This window comes from Saimiri boliviensis, chromosome 15 (assembly GCF_048565385.1).
Source record: "Saimiri boliviensis isolate mSaiBol1 chromosome 15, mSaiBol1.pri, whole genome shotgun sequence".
NCBI classification, from domain to species: Eukaryota; Metazoa; Chordata; class Mammalia; order Primates; family Cebidae; genus Saimiri; species Saimiri boliviensis.
Window position 1 is genome coordinate 92,153,907 of NC_133463.1, and position 16,557 is coordinate 92,170,463.

The 16,557-nt window shown below is 51.8% G+C and overlaps 1 protein-coding gene across 3 annotated transcripts in view; it reads right to left on the minus strand.

The window, feature by feature from the left end:
* Positions 1 to 16,557, minus strand: part of ARHGAP39 (Rho GTPase activating protein 39) — a 143,608-nt gene that overhangs the window by 28,337 nt on the left and 98,714 nt on the right. For all 3 annotated transcript variants that reach the window (XM_039464741.2, XM_039464740.2, XM_074387308.1), the window contains one exon: positions 7,190 to 7,273. In XM_039464741.2, the coding sequence (XP_039320675.1) occupies positions 7,190 to 7,273 (84 nt within the window). The remainder of the gene's footprint in view (positions 1 to 7,189; positions 7,274 to 16,557) is intronic.

Consider the following 16,557-nt stretch of genomic DNA (forward strand, 5'->3'; position numbering starts at 1 on the left):
CTCTCCTCCCTGACAGGTGCAGAGGGAGCCTGCTGCCCTCACACAGAGCTCCATGTCCTCTCCTCCCTGACAGGTGCAGAGGGAGCCTGCTGCCCTCACACAGAGCCCCATGTCCTCTCCTCCCTGACAGGTGCAGAGGGAGCCTGCTGCCCTCACACAGAGCCCCATGTCCTCTCCTCCCTGACAGGTGCAGAGGGAGCCTGCTGCCCTCACACAGAGCTCCATGTCCTCTCCTCCCTGACAGGTGCAGAGGGAGCCTGCTGCCCTCACACAGAGCCCCATGTCCTCTCCTCCCTGCCAGGTGCAGAGGGAGCCTGCTGCCCTCACACACAGGCTCCATGTCCTCTCCTCCCTGACAGGTGCAGAGGGAGCCTGCTGCCCTCACACAGAGCTCCATGTCCTCTCCTCCCTGACAGGTGCAGAGGGAGCCTGCTGCCCTCACACAGAGCTCCATGTCCTCTCCTCCCTGACAGGTGCAGAGGGAGCCTGCTGCCCTCACACAGAGCCCCATGTCCTCTCCTCCCTGACAGGTGCAGAGGGAACCTGCTGCCCTCACACAGAGCCCCATGTCCTCTCCTCCCTGACAGGTGCAGAGGGAGCCTGCTGCCCTCACACAGAGCCCCATGTCCTCTCCTCCCTGACAGGTGCAGAGGGAGCCTGCTGCCCTCACACAGAGCCCCATGTCCTCTCCTCCCTGACAGGTGCAGAGGGAGCCTGCTGCCCTCACACAGAGCCCCATGTCCTCTCCTCCCTGACAGGTGCAGAGGGAGCCTGCTGCCCTCACACAGAGCCCCATGTCCTCTCCTCCCTGCCAGGTGCAGAGGGAGCCTGCTGCCCTCACACACAGCTCCATGTCCTCTCCTCCCTGACAGGTGCAGAGGGAGCCTGCTGCCCTCACACAGAGCCCCATGTCCTCTCCTCCCTGACAGGTGCAGAGGGAGCCTGCTGCCCTCACACAGAGCCCCATGTCCTCTCCTCCCTGACAGGTGCAGAGGGAGCCTGCTGCCCTCACACAGAGCTCCATGTCCTCTCCTCCCTGCCAGGTGCAGAGGGAGCCTGCTGCCCTCACACACAGCTCCATGTCCTCTCCTCCCTGACAGGTGCAGAGGGAGCCTGCTGCCCTCACACAGAGCCCCATGTCCTCTCCTCCCTGACAGGTGCAGAGGGAGCCTGCTGCCCTCACACAGAGCCCCATGTCCTCTCCTCCTTGACAGGGTGCAGAGGGAGCCTGCTGCCCTCACACACAGCTCCATGTCCTCTCCTCCCTGACAGGTGCAGAGGGAACCTGCTGCCCTCACACAGAGCCCCATGTCCTCTCCTCCTTGACAGGTGCAGAGGGAGCCTGCTGCCCTCACACACAGCTCCATGTCCTCTCCTCCCTGACAGGTGCAGAGGGAGCCTGCTGCCCTCACACAGAGCCCCATGTCCTCTCCTCCCTGACAGGTGCAGAGGGAGCCTGCTGCCCTCACACACAGCTCCATGTCCTCTCCTCCCTGACAGGTGCAGAGGGAGCCTGCTGCCCTCACACACAGCTCCATGTCCTCTCCTCCCTGACAGGTGCAGAGGGAGCCTGCTGCCCTCACACAGAGCCCCATGTCCTCTCCTCCCTGCCAGGTGCAGAGGGAACCTGCTGCCCTCACACAGAGCTCCATGTCCTCTCCTCCCTGACAGGTGCAGAGGGAGCCTGCTGCCCTCACACAGAGCCCCATGTCCTCTCCTCCCTGCCAGGTGCAGAGGGAACCTGCTGCCCTCACACACAGCTCCATGTCCTCTCCTCCCTGACAGGTGCAGAGGGAACCTGCTGCCCTCACACACAGCTCCATGTCCTCTCCTCCCTGACAGGTGCAGAGGGAGCCTGCTGCCCTCACACAGAGCCCCATGTCCTCTCCTCCCTGACAGGTGCAGAGGGAGCCTGCTGCCCTCACACAGAGCCCCATGTCCTCTCCTCCCTGACAGGTGCAGAGGGAGCCTGCTGCCCTCACACAGAGCCCCATGTCCTCTCCTCCCTGACAGGTGCAGAGGGAGCCTGCTGCCCTCACACAGAGCCCCATGTCCTCTCCTCCCTGCCAGGTGCAGAGGGAGCCTGCTGCCCTCACACACAGCTCCATGTCCTCTCCTCCCTGACAGGTGCAGAGGGAGCCTGCTGCCCTCACACACAGCTCCATGTCCTCTCCTCCCTGACAGGTGCAGAGGGAACCTGCTGCCCTCACACAGAGCCCCATGTCCTCTCCTCCTTGACAGGTGCAGAGGGAGCCTGCTGCCCTCACACACAGCTCCATGTCCTCTCCTCCCTGACAGGTGCAGAGGGAACCTGCTGCCCTCACACACAGCTCCATGTCCTCTCCTCCCTGACAGGTGCAGAGGGAGCCTGCTGCCCTCACACAGAGCCCCATGTCCTCTCCTCCCTGACAGGTGCAGAGGGAGCCTGCTGCCCTCACACAGAGCCCCATGTCCTCTCCTCCCTGACAGGTGCAGAGGGAGCCTGCTGCCCTCACACAGAGCCCCATGTCCTCTCCTCCCTGACAGGTGCAGAGGGAGCCTGCTGCCCTCACACAGAGCCCCATGTCCTCTCCTCCTTGACAGGTGCAGAGGGAGCCTGCTGCCCTCACACACAGCTCCATGTCCTCTCCTCCCTGACAGGTGCAGAGGGAGCCTGCTGCCCTCACACAGAGCCCCATGTCCTCTCCTCCCTGACAGGTGCAGAGGGAGCCTGCTGCCCTCACACACAGCCCATGTCCTCTCCTCCCTGACAGGTGCAGAGGGAGCCTGCTGCCCTCACACAGAGCCCCATGTCCTCTCCTCCCTGACAGGTGCAGAGGGAGCCTGCTGCCCTCACACACAGCTCCATGTCCTCTCCTCCCTGACAGGTGCAGAGGGAGCCCTGCTGCCCTCACACAGAGCCCCATGTCCTCTCCTCCCTGACAGGTGCAGAGGGAGCCTGCTGCCCTCACACAGAGCCCCATGTCCTCTCCTCCCTGCCAGGTGCAGAGGGAGCCTGCTGCCCTCACACAGAGCCCCATGTCCTCTCCTCCCTGACAGGTGCAGAGGGAGCCTGCTGCCCTCACACAGAGCCCCATGTCCTCTCCTCCCTGACAGGTGCAGAGGGAGCCTGCTGCCCTCACACAGAGTCCATGTCCTCTCCTCCCTGACAGGTGCAGAGGGAGCCTGCTGCCCTCACACAGAGCCCCATGTCCTCTCCTCCCTGACAGGTGCAGAGGGAGCCTGCTGCCCTCACACACAGCTCCATGTCCTCTCCTCCCTGACAGGTGCAGAGGGAGCCTGCTGCCCTCACACAGAGCCCCATGTCCTCTCCTCCCTGACAGGTGCAGAGGGAACCTGCTGCCCTCACACAGAGCCCCATGTCCTCTCCTCCCTGCCAGGTGCAGAGGGAGCCTGCTGCCCTCACACAGAGCCCCATGTCCTCTCCTCCCTGCCAGGTGCAGAGGGAGCCTGCTGCCCTCACACAGAGCCCCATGTCCTCTCCTCCCTGACAGGTGCAGAGGGAGCCTGCTGCCCTCACACAGAGCTCCATGTCCTCTCCTCCCTGACAGGTGCAGAGGGAGCCTGCTGCCCTCACACACAGCTCCATGTCCTCTCCTCCCTGACAGGTGCAGAGGGAGCCTGCTGCCCTCACACAGAGCCCCATGTCCTCTCCTCCCTGACAGGTGCAGAGGGAGCCTGCTGCCCTCACACACAGCTCCATGTCCTCTCCTCCCTGACAGGTGCAGAGGGAGCCTGCTGCCCTCACACAGAGCCCCATGTCCTCTCCTCCCTGCCAGGTGCAGAGGGAGCCTGCTGCCCTCACACACAGCTCCATGTCCTCTCCTCCCTGACAGGTGCAGAGGGAGCCTGCTGCCCTCACACAGAGCCCCATGTCCTCTCCTCCCTGACAGGTGCAGAGGGAGCCTGCTGCCCTCACACAGAGCCCCATGTCCTCTCCTCCCTGACAGGTGCAGAGGGAGCCTGCTGCCCTCACACAGAGCCCCATGTCCTCTCCTCCCTGACAGGTGCAGAGGGAGCCTGCTGCCCTCACACACAGCTCCATGTCCTCTCCTCCCTGACAGGTGCAGAGGGAGCCTGCTGCCCTCACACAGAGCCCCATGTCCTCTCCTCCCTGACAGGTGCAGAGGGAACCTGCTGCCCTCACACAGAGCCCCATGTCCTCTCCTCCCTGCCAGGTGCAGAGGGAGCCTGCTGCCCTCACACAGAGCTCCATGTCCTCTCCTCCCTGACAGGTGCAGAGGGAGCCTGCTGCCCTCACACAGAGCCCCATGTCCTCTCCTCCCTGCCAGGTGCAGAGGGAGCCTGCTGCCCTCACACAGAGCCCCATGTCCTCTCCTCCCTGACAGGTGCAGAGGGAGCCTGCTGCCCTCACACAGAGCTCCATGTCCTCTCCTCCCTGACAGGTGCAGAGGGAGCCTGCTGCCCTCACACACAGCTCCATGTCCTCTCCTCCCTGACAGGTGCAGAGGGAGCCTGCTGCCCTCACACAGAGCCCCATGTCCTCTCCTCCCTGACAGGTGCAGAGGGAGCCTGCTGCCCTCACACACAGCTCCATGTCCTCTCCTCCCTGACAGGTGCAGAGGGAGCCTGCTGCCCTCACACAGAGCCCCATGTCCTCTCCTCCCTGACAGGTGCAGAGGGAGCCTGCTGCCCTCACACACAGCTCCATGTCCTCTCCTCCCTGACAGGTGCAGAGGGAGCCTGCTGCCCTCACACAGAGCCCCATGTCCTCTCCTCCCTGACAGGTGCAGAGGGAGCCTGCTGCCCTCACACACAGCTCCATGTCCTCTCCTCCCTGACAGGTGCAGAGGGAGCCTGCTGCCCTCACACAGAGCCCCATGTCCTCTCCTCCCTGACAGGTGCAGAGGGAGCCTGCTGCCCTCACACAGAGCCCCATGTCCTCTCCTCCCTGCCAGGTGCAGAGGGAGCCTGCTGCCCTCACACAGAGCCCCATGTCCTCTCCTCCCTGACAGGTGCAGAGGGAGCCTGCTGCCCTCACACAGAGCTCCATGTCCTCTCCTCCCTGCCAGGTGCAGAGGGAGCCTGCTGCCCTCACACAGAGCTCCATGTCCTCTCCTCCCTGACAGGTGCAGAGGGAGCCTGCTGCCCTCACACAGAGCCCCATGTCCTCTCCTCCCTGACAGGTGCAGAGGGAGCCTGCTGCCCTCACACACAGCTCCATGTCCTCTCCTCCCTGACAGGTGCAGAGGGAGCCTGCTGCCCTCACACAGAGCCCCATGTCCTCTCCTCCCTGACAGGTGCAGAGGGAGCCTGCTGCCCTCACACAGAGCCCCATGTCCTCTCCTCCCTGACAGGTGCAGAGGGAGCCTGCTGCCCTCACACAGAGCCCCATGTGGGCTATGTCTCCTCCCAGCCATTCGCCTACAGCCTAGAGCAGGTGTTCCCAAACTATGGGCCTTGGGCCGCATGCGGCCCCCTGAGGCCATTTATCCCGCCCCCCGCCGCACTTCAGGAAGGGGCACCTCTTTCATTGGTGGTCAGTGAGAGGCGCACAGTATGTGGCGGCCCTCCAACGGTCTGAGGGACAGTGAACTGGCCCCCTGTGTAAAAAGTTTGGGGACGCCTGGCCTAGAGGTACAGCTGCCGGCCCTGTGTCAGGGGGCCTGGCCAGCACATGGACGCACCCATGGTCTGAACAGGGATCTTCAGCGGCTGAATCGTCAGCAGGCTGAAAGGTGCGAGCCTGAGAGGCGCTAAAGGCACAACAGAGGCAGCAGCCACAGGAAATGCAGCCACAGGAGGGCTGCGGGACATGGGGACCTCCAGAAGGATCCTTGGACCTTCGTGGAGACCAGGACCTGATATGTCAGCTCATGTGGCCAAAGGCAGCTGAGCCACCAGAGTATCCCTGCAGGTGTGAGGGGCAGGGTGCTGGGGCGAGCTTACCTTGGCGACCCACCCCCCACCTGACATCCCCAGAGAGACCCGGAGGGTCCCCCTCACCACATGTGGGACACCTGTTTCCCTGAAAGCTCTGTGGGTGCCAAAATGAGGTCAGAGTTACCGCCAGTGAGTCGGGCCCTTGATTCTGGGGGAGGGTGGCACAGCATCCTGGGGACAGCAGAGCTGAGGCAATCAAAGACCAGGTGGTCACGTGCCACCATGAAGACGCAGTCATGTTGGTCCGCTAAGCACATGCTGGGTCCACAGGAGCTCCGAGGCTGTTGATGACAGCCCGGACCTCATCTGCCACGGTGGGGTGCTCCTTCTGCCTGCGGGCTCTGTCACTTTGCAGTGACCACTGAGTCAGCTGCCTAGACTGTCCCCCTGATGAGGAAGCGGAAGCTCGGGAAGGCTATAAAACCCGCCCTCGATAGCTGACTTCTGTCTCAGAATTAAAAAAAACCTGCCCTCCATTAAACTGCCACACGGCTGGGACCAGGGCAGGCTCTGATTCCCTCCCACAGCCCTAATGTTCAACAAGTACAAACGGTAAGAGACAAACCATTACCACTTCCAGGCTCTGGCTGTTCAATCGTCTGTGCAGACTGCCAGACCGGACTTCGAGTTCCTCCCCAGCACCACGGTGCTCCTGGGTGTCCATGCTGTGGACACCCACCCCCTTAGAAGCAGCAGCTGGCCCTGGTCCTGCATCCCCCACAGCACACTGGTCACCACCCAGCCAAGGAGGAGAAATCCGGGTACCTGCCCCTCCCTAGACATCTGGTAGGACGGAGGGAGGGCCCTGCCCACCCAGCATGAAGGCAGTTTGATGGGGGTCTCCAGAACCTTCCAGCAGTCTGTGAGGCTGACCCAGGACTACTGGAAGTCAAAGCCCACCCCTCCGCTGTGACTAGTGCCAACCTTCCAGACAGGCCTGGCAAGTGCTTTGGCACGTGTGGCCTCAGCTGCCAGGGGCGGACCTAACTGAGGACCCTTTAGCACTCTGCTGCTCCACCAGGGGCTGAGGGAAGCGCCACAGGCTCCAGGCTGCCTAAGCCAGGCAGAGACAAGGTTCCCAGACAGGGGCTGCCAATGGGCCTGAGGCAGCTCTAAGGGGCTTCCGCCCAGGCCCCTGGCACTGCAGCCTCCATAGCCTTTCCAGCTCTGGGTCTATGGCACTGCCCCCGTGTGCCACGCACCTCCCACTCGCAGCTAACCCGGCTCACTGAGGAAGCCATCCTCCGGTTAGCAAACAGGGCCACACCTGAGAAATGAGATCTACCTGTAGTGAAGAAGCTGGCCATCCGCACTGTAATCCCGGTAAATCTCATAGTCCTTCTCAAGGAACACTCCCGGTGGTGAAGAACTGAAATACAGTAAAATGAAAGAGGCATGAACATAAGGGCAGTCACTGAAAAATACGTCACATTTATAATAACCGGCCTTTCCCCGACTTAAGAACATGGCATTGCCGCCTCCATTTCCTGGGAATGACCTGGTTCCTGCCCACAGGCTGTGCTCTTCATCTTCTGCCCTGAGCGCACCTCCTTCCATCAGGGACACACCACTGTGGCCCATCCAGAGGTCAGGGGGCGGCTAGGACACCGGGTTTCAGAGGCTTGAACCACTGGAACTGGGGCTACTGTTCAAAGGGCACAGAGATGGGGTTAGTATCACAGCTTCAGCTGACATAAAACGACGACCTGGAAAGGAAGCGTGGTTAGAAATACCCTTGGAGACTGCGACTGCTGAAGGTCAGGGACTGGAACACAACAAGTATCTGTGAAATGAATGACTGAGTAGGTGATTATCATGACAGATATTCATAGGAATGTGATCAAACTGATAAGTACTTAGGATAACAATTCTCAGTAGTCCAGAAGTAGAAGAAAATTTACTTAATCTAATGAAGAATATCCAAATTAAACTCAAGGCCTTAATAGTGTTCAGTAGCAAAAGGCTGAAAGCACCCCCATGAGTCCGGATAAGAATTATCCTTACCACCAATATTTAATACAGGTTTCAAAGTGTTAGTCAATGCAATCGGACAAGAAAAAAACCACAAAGTATTCCAATATTTGTAAGAGATAAAAGTTATCATCAGTTGTCAGCCTAGAGAAACTAAATCAACTGAGAAAGGAGCAGCAGTGCTGAGAGACTTCACTAACACGCCACCTGCCATCAGAGGCTGGGCTGTGTGGTGGCGACTAGCTGGAAACCAAGCTCACCTTTAGTGAAGCAACAGTAACAACAAAAGTACTAGGCACAGATTAGCAAGGGATGTGTTGTATCAATATGAATGAAACTGTAAAGTTGGGCGCGGTGGCTCACACCTGTAATCCCAGCACTTTCGGAGGCCAAGGTGGGCAGATCACGAGGTCAGGAGTTGGAGACCAGCCTGACCAACATGGTGACACCCCATCTTTGCTAAAAATACAAAAATTAGCTGGGTGTGGTGGCGGGCGCCTGTAATTCCAGCTACTTGGGAGGCTGAGGCAGGAGAATCGCTTGAACCTGGGAGGCGAAAGTTACGGTGAGCTGAGATGGTGCCACTGCACTCCAGTCTGTGCAACGGAGTGAGAATCCATCTCAAAAAAATTAAAATAAAATAAATAAATACATAAATAAAACTGCGAAGTCTTATTGAGAGATATAAAGGAAGACTTGACTATGTAACAGGAAAACACACTCCTGGATGGGAAAACTCAGTAAACATAAAGATATGACTTCTTTCTAAATTAGTTAATATGCTTAACGTCTTTGTTTAGGAGGTGGGGACGGAGTCTCGTTCTGTCGCCCAGGCTGGAGTGCAGTGGTGCAATCTTGATCTCGGCTCACTGCAACCTCCACCTCTTGGGTTCAAGCGATTCTCCTGCCTTGGCCTCCAGAGTAGCTGGACTACAGGCATCTGCCACTACACCTGGCTGATTTTTCTATTTTTAGTGGAGATGGGGTTTTGCCATGTTCGTCAGGCTGGTCTCAAATTTCTGATGTCAGGTGATCCACCTGCCTTGGCCTGCCGAAGTGCTGTGATTACAGGTGTGAGCCACCACACCCAGCCATGTAATTCTAATAATAATTTCATTCAGCGGTGACAGTAGGGAGCTAAGGAAAAAAGTTTCAGCAGAAGTGCTTTTAACTTAAGAATGTTTGGTGTGTTGACTCCCTTCTCTGCCCCCTGCAGAAAGCCTCATGTAAAAATAGCTGAGAAGTCATCCAGAAAAGATGATATAAACAGTAATATAAAGCTACGTAATTAGGCTGGGCATGGTGGCTCATGCCTGTAATCCCAGCACTGTGGGGGGCTGAGGTGGGTGGATCACATGAGGTCAGGAGTTCGAGACCACCCTCACGAATGTGGCAAAACCTTGTCTCTACTCAGAATACAGAAACTAGCTGGGTACGGTGATGTATGCTTGTGGTCCCAGCTACTCGGGAGGCTGAGGCAAGTGAATTGTTTGAATTTGGGAGATGGAGGTTGCAGTGAGCTGAGATGGCACCACTGTACTCCAGCCTGGGCAACAGAGCAACGCTCTGTCTCAAAAAAAAAAAAAAAAAAAAAAAGTTTTTAAATAAGTTGTATAAACAAATGGCAAACAGGCTGGGTGCAGTGACTCATGCCTGTAATCTCAACACTTTCTGAGGTCAAGGTGGGTAGATCACTTGAGGTCAGAGTTTGAGACCAGCCTAGCCAACATGGTGAAATCCCATTTCTGCTAAAAATACAAAAAGTAGCCAGGTGTGGTGGCAGGCAGCTATAATTCCAGCTACTTGGGAGGCGGAGACAGGAGAATCGCTTGGACCCAGGAGATAGACGTTGCAGTGAGCTGAGATCTTGCTACCGCACTCCAGCCTGGGAGACAGAACGAGACTCTGTCTGAAAAACGAAACAAAATTAAAAAAAAAAAATGGCAAATGTTAAAGTTGGCTGGTGGTCAGTATCTTCAAATACTTAATTATGGTACAGAACAATAAGAAATACAGAAAACCATATAGGCAGACACATTTATAATAATGCTGTATCTATATCAGAGCATCCTTCCTGCCATTGCCATTTCTGACTGGCCACCGAAAGATGACTGAGGTCCTGCAAGTGGGCCTTCAGTGTCATGCTCTTGAGGACCAGCGGAGTATGAGTTACTCTGTTATTGAATTAGATGAGTATCGTGTTCCTTAGGCAGTAATGCTATAGCTGTGCTAAAAGAACATTTTGTCAGCATTACTAAAGCAAGTACTCATCACAATAGACTCAACTACTGAGTACTATTGAGTAATAGTACTCAACTTTCAAAAATGTCAGAAACATTTTAAACAGAAACAAACTCTGAAATGGAATATTTCATCATAGCAGAATTACTTTACAAAAATGAAAATGACCCTTACACTAATGTATGTTCTAAGGTGGCTGACTTGTTAGCCAACCAAGGAAAACTGTTCACTGATGGGAAGTTAAATTACATTATGTTGATTACAGCATCTAAAACTCTGTGCCAAGAGATGATAAACTTGCTTAAGACTATTAGCCTTTTGGCAAGAACAGTTGCTTGAGGAGTTGAGGACAGTAAGAGAAGCACAACAGTCCCAGGACTCCACTGGTTTCCATCCGACTCAGTTCAGTGGTTTCCATCGACTCACTCCAGTAGTTTCCATCAGATTCACTCCAGTGGTTTCCATTGGATTCACTCCAGTGGTTTCCATCAGACTCACTCCAGTGGTTTCCATCCGACTCAGTTCAGTGGTTTCCATCAGACTCACTCCAGTGGTTTCCATCCGACTCAGTTCAGTGGTTTCCATCGGACTCACTCCAGTGGTTTCCATCCGATTCAGTTTGGTGGCTTCCATCGGACTCACTGCAGTGGTTTCCATCAGACCCCAATGGTTTCCATCAGATTCACTCCAGTGGTTTCCATCGGACTCACTCCAGTGGTTTCCATCAGACTCCAGTGATTTCCATCAGACTCCAGTGGTTTCCATCAGATTCACTCCAGTGGTTTCCACTGGACTCACTCTGGTGGTTTCCACTGGACTCACTCTGGTGGTTTCCACTGGACTCACTCTGGTGGTTTCCATCAGAATCACTCCAGTGGTTTCCATCAGATTCACTCCAGTGGTTTCCATAAGACCTCAGTGGTTTCCATCAGATTCACTCCACTGGTTTCCACTGGACTCACTCTGGTGGTTTCCATCAGAATCACTCCAGTGGTTTCCATCAGATTCACTCCACTGGTTTCCATCAGACTCCAGTGGTTTCCACAGGACTCTAGGGGTTTCTTTGGCTCTTGATGAGCTGACAGATGTTACTGCTGCTGCTGTGTTTGAAGGAGTCAATGTTGAGCTTGAAGTGACCAAAGAATTAGCCTCTATCACTTGTCTCTGTGGAACAACTAGAGCACACAGTATTTTCAAATAAGTTGTGAAAATACTAATTCTATATGAACTGAAGTGGAATCTACTAAGATGAACTACAATTGATCATGCGAAGAATATATGTGGATCAGAAAAGGCTTACTTAGACAAACTCGCGAAGCTTATGTAAACTAAAGATAATGTGAAAGTATAAACCTATGGTTATTGTGTTACTCATTAGCAGCCACTTTGTGAAAAATATTTCGATTTACTATGAGTTACTGAAGCAGTGGTGTCGACGCGAACTTCATGCACTCTCATGACTTAGCCCTCATTAGTTCCATGAATCTTTGTCAGAAATCGATGATGAATAGTTTCAGTTTCCTGACCACACAAAAGTTCAACAGCTTAGCAATGGCATAGTTTTACTGTCATGTTTCAGAAAACTCAGAACGAAGACTAACATTTTTTGAACATTGAAAAGGGCTGGGCACCATGGTTCAGGCCTAAAATCCCAATGCCTTAGGAGGCTGAGTTAGGAGGACCACTTGAGGTGAGGAGTTCAAGTGAGATCCTACCTCAAAAAAAAAAAAAAAAAAAAATTAGCTAGGCACAGTGGCTGATATACATATGTGTATAGTCCTACTGCTCTGGAGGAGGCTCACTGGAGCCCAGGAGTTCAAGGCTGCAGTGAGCTATGATTGCACCACTGCATTCCAGCATGGGCAACAGAGTGAGATCCTGTCTCTAAAATAATAATAATAAATAAATAAATGCAGAATTAATGACTTTGGAAATTAATTTTTATTGCAGACTTGACATTTTTTAATGAAGTCAACCTAACATTACAAAGCAAATAGTGCTTATATGCGAAACTTATATTGCAGTAAAGTTATTTTGATGACAACTAATGTCTGAATCATAAGTAATGTCAAGCTGCTTTATCTACTTCCCATGCTGTATAAAATTAAAAACAAGAAGTGAGATTTCCATTCCCACACAAATTTGCAGCAGATTTATTTTCTGAGCTGAAAATACAGATCCAGCAGAATTTGATAAATGCCTTCCAAATCACATGCTCATGGATTAATATCAGTATTTGGCAGTACTGATCTGTGTAAAAAGACATTTTTGTAGATGAAGCATGTAAAATGTCATCACCAATAACAGCAGGTGAACATCTGCAGTTGGTTCTGACAGTCAGGAAGGCCAACTCCTTTTGGGTTCTCTGAGCAGCGGCACTGGCCCCGTTGCTCCCTGAGCACACCAGATGCTCTTCCTTCCTGGGACGTGCACCTGGTGCTGCCTCTGCTGGGACAGCTTCCCCTCACATATCACACAACTTTTGCTCACAAGATTTAAGTTCTTGCTCAAAATGCACTGCAGCTCTACCAATAACTTGAAGAAGGAGAAAAAAAGGGACCTGTAACAAGAAAACTCCATCAATTGAACCTAACCCCAAACTGACACAAATAAAAATAGCAGAGAAAGTCGTATTCCACAGGTTCAAAAGGCTAGAGAAAAGACTGAACATGTTAAGTACAGACATAAAATATACAAAAAGAAAGAACCCAATCAAAGTTCTAGTGATAAGCATTACAACATCTGAAATAAAAAATACAGTGGGGCTGGGCATGGAGGCTCAGGCCTATAATCCTAGCGCTTTGAGAAGCTGAAGATGCGAGGATCACTTACTTGAGGCCAGGAGTCTGAGACCAGCCTGGGCAACACAGTGAGAGCTCTTAAAAAAAAAAAAAAAAAAAAAAAAAAATTGGCTGGGCATGGAGGTCCGCATACTCGTGGTCCCATCTACTTGGAAAGCAGAGATGGGAGGATTCCTTGAGCCCAGGAGGTTGAAGCTATCATCATCTGTGATTGTGCCATTGCACTTCAGCCTGGGCTACAGAGCAAGAGCCTGTCTAAAAAATTTTTTTGGGGGGGAAGAAAAAATGAAAATTTCTCCAACAAGATGAAGACTATAAACTGATAGGTCCAAGAAGCTACATGAACCCCAAAGCCTATCTTAAGCAAATTGCTTAAAATGAGCAAAATGGAGAAAATAAAGGAGCTAGAGCCAGGTGTAATGGCTCACTTCCATAAACGCAGCACTTTGGTGGCTGAGGTGGGTGGATCGCTTGAGTCTCAGAGTTCAAGACCACCCTGGGCAACATGGTAAAACTCCATCTCTACCAAAAATACAAAAATTAGCTGGTTGTGGTGGTACACACCTGTAGTCCCAGATGCTGAAGTGAGAGGATGGTTTGAGCCTGGGAGGCAAAGGGTGCAGTGAACAGAGATCATGCTTTTCCACTCCAGCCTGGGTGACAGAGCCTGACCCTGTCTCAAAAAAAGTAAAATGAAATTGGCTGGGGGTGTGGTGGCTCATGCCTATAATCCCAGCACTTTGGGAAGCCAAGTTGAGGAGATCACTTGAGGTCAGGAGTTTGAGGCCAGCCTGGCCAACATGGTGGTGCACACCTGTAACATCAGCTACTTGGGAGACTGAGGCAGGAGAATTGCTGGAAACCAGAAGGCAAAGGTTGCAGTGAGCCAAGATCACGCCACTGCACTCCAGTCTGGGTGACAGAGTGAGACTCCATCTCAAAAAAAAAAAAAAAAAAAAAAAAAAAAAGAGAAAGAGAGGAGCTAGAGTTAAAAGACACGTTATGTAAAGTAATACAAAGATGAGAATGACAGCCGGTTTCCTGTTAGAAATAGTGCGAGCCAGAAGACAACGGAGTGGCAAAGGAATAAGCCTTAACCTGGACCCAGCAAAAGCAGCTTTCAAAAATGAAGATGAGGCCGGGCACAATGGTTTACGTCTGTAATCCCAGCACTTTGGGAAGCCAAGGTGGGCAGGTCACCTGAGGTCAGGAGTTCGAGATCAGCCTGGCCAACATTGCAAAATCCCATCTTTACCAAAAAAAAATACAAAAATTGGCCGAGTGTGGTGGTGCAGGCCTGTAATTGCAGCTACTTGGGAGGCTGAAGCAGGAGAATCACATGAACCTGGCAGGTGGAGGTTGCAGTAAGCTGAGATGGCACCAGTGCACTCTAGCCTGGGCAAGAGTGAGACTCCGTCTCAAAAAAAAGAAGAAGATGGAAGACTTTTTCAAAAATACAAAAGCTGAAAGTCATTACCAGCAAACTTGCACTTCAATCAATGTTACGTGAAGTCTTTCAAGCAGAAAGAAATGCCACCAGATGGACACAAATCTGGATCCACAGAAGCAATCAAGAGTAGGAAACAGGAACTGTGTGGGCTGATGTAGAAATGTTTCTTAGTATTAAAATCTCTTTAAATGATAACTATTTAAGTAAAGCAAAGATAATAACAATGTATTGAGACACTGATTACATACAGCAAAATAATGTATTTGACAGCAGCAGAACAAAATTTGAGAAATGGAACCTAATGTTGTTAGGTTCTTACAACATTTATGAAGTGGTACAATATCATTTGAAAGTTGACTAAGTTAATATAAACCCAAAAACAATGGCTAAAAAATAGCCAAGAGCCATAACTAAGAATCCAACAAAAGGAGATGAAGTTGGATTTTAAAATGCTTGATTAATGCGGAAGAAAAAAAAGGAGGAAAAAGGGAATGAAAACAAATGAGACAAAAAGTGCAACAGCCAAGATGACAGATTTAAGCCTAACCATGCAAACAATCACACTGTGTTAATGGTCTATCTAGATCCCCCAATAAACAGGCAGAGATGGTCAGATTGAATAAAAAAGGGTTACCTAATAATATGATGCCTATAAGAAAAACAATAACAAAGACAAAATAATAGGTAGAAAGTAAAAGGCTGACAAAAGAGATGTCATGCTAACGTGAATCAAAAGAAACCTGGAGTGCCAATATTAATGTAAGTCCATTTCGGAGCAAAGTTTTCTAGAAACAAAGGTTCATCAAGAGTTCATCCTAAATGTTTACGTACCTAACTACAGAGCTTCAAAATACTTCTGCGTATTTCTCTGAGAGAAATAAAAATGTATGTCCAAACAAAGACTTGTACGTGAATGTTCATAGCAGTTTCATTTGTAATAGCCCAAATCTGCAAAACAACCCAAATGCCCATCAAAAGGTAGTGCATCCATACAATGGTATACTACCCAGCAGTGAAAAAGAAATAACTACTGATATGTGTAACAACATGTCAAAACAATTACATGGAGTAAAAGATGGCAGACCAAAAAAAAAAAGAGTGCATACTGCTTGAGTCCTTTTAGGGAAATTTTACAAACACGAATTAATCTATCCTAAGGGAGGTAGATGAATGGTTCAGTAGGAAAGTGGGGGGTCATGCAGAGATAGGTGGGAGGGGAACAGGGGGACAAGGAGATTTTTGGCACCAGTGGAAAGTGCACTAGCTTATTTGTGGTGATGGTCATGGGTGTATACACGCATCAAGACTTATCAAAATGTATGCTTTAAACATGTGCGATTTATGGCCTCTCAGTTTTCCTTCCATTAAGCGGATACATAAAAACATCAGAGCAAGGGCAGGAAGACATCCATCCAAGTGTTAGCAGAAACACACATAGTGGTGTAGGGAAAACAAAGACAGAGAGAGCAACAGAAAAGCTTATAAGCCGAGGCTGGGCACAGTGGTTCATGTCTGTAATCCCAGCAATTTGGGAGGCTGAGGCGGGCAGATCACTTGAAGACACGAGTTCGAGACCGGCCTGGCCAACATGGCAAAACCCTGTCTCTACTAAAAATACAAGTTAGCTGGGTATGGTGGCGTGCCTGTAATCCCAGCTACCTGGGAGGCTGAGGCAGGAGAATTGCTTGAACCCAGAAGGCGGAGGTTACAGTGAGCCGAGATCGCATCATTGTACTCTAGTCTGGATGACAAGAGTGAAACTCTGTCTCAAAAAAGAAAAGCTTAGCTGGGCGCAGTGGCTCATGCCTGTAATCCCAGCACTCTGGGAGCCCAGGGTGGGCAGATTACCTGAGGTCAGGAGTTCGAGACTGGCCTGACCAACATGGAGAAACCCCGTCTCTACTAAAAATACAAAATTAGCCGGGCGTGGTGGCGTGTGCCTGTAATCCCAGCTACTCAGGAGGCTGAGGCAGGAGAATCACTTGAACCCAGGAGGCGGAGGTTGCGGTGAGCCGAGATCGCGCCATTGCACTCCAGCCTGGGTAACAAGAGCGAAACTCCGTCTCAAAAAAAAAAAAAAAAAAAAAAAAAAAAAAGAAAAGAAAAGCTGATACGCTGAGCAGAACATGGCATGACGAACTGAAGCCTCTTGTTGTTACCGGTAATCTTGTCAATAACTGGAACAATCCT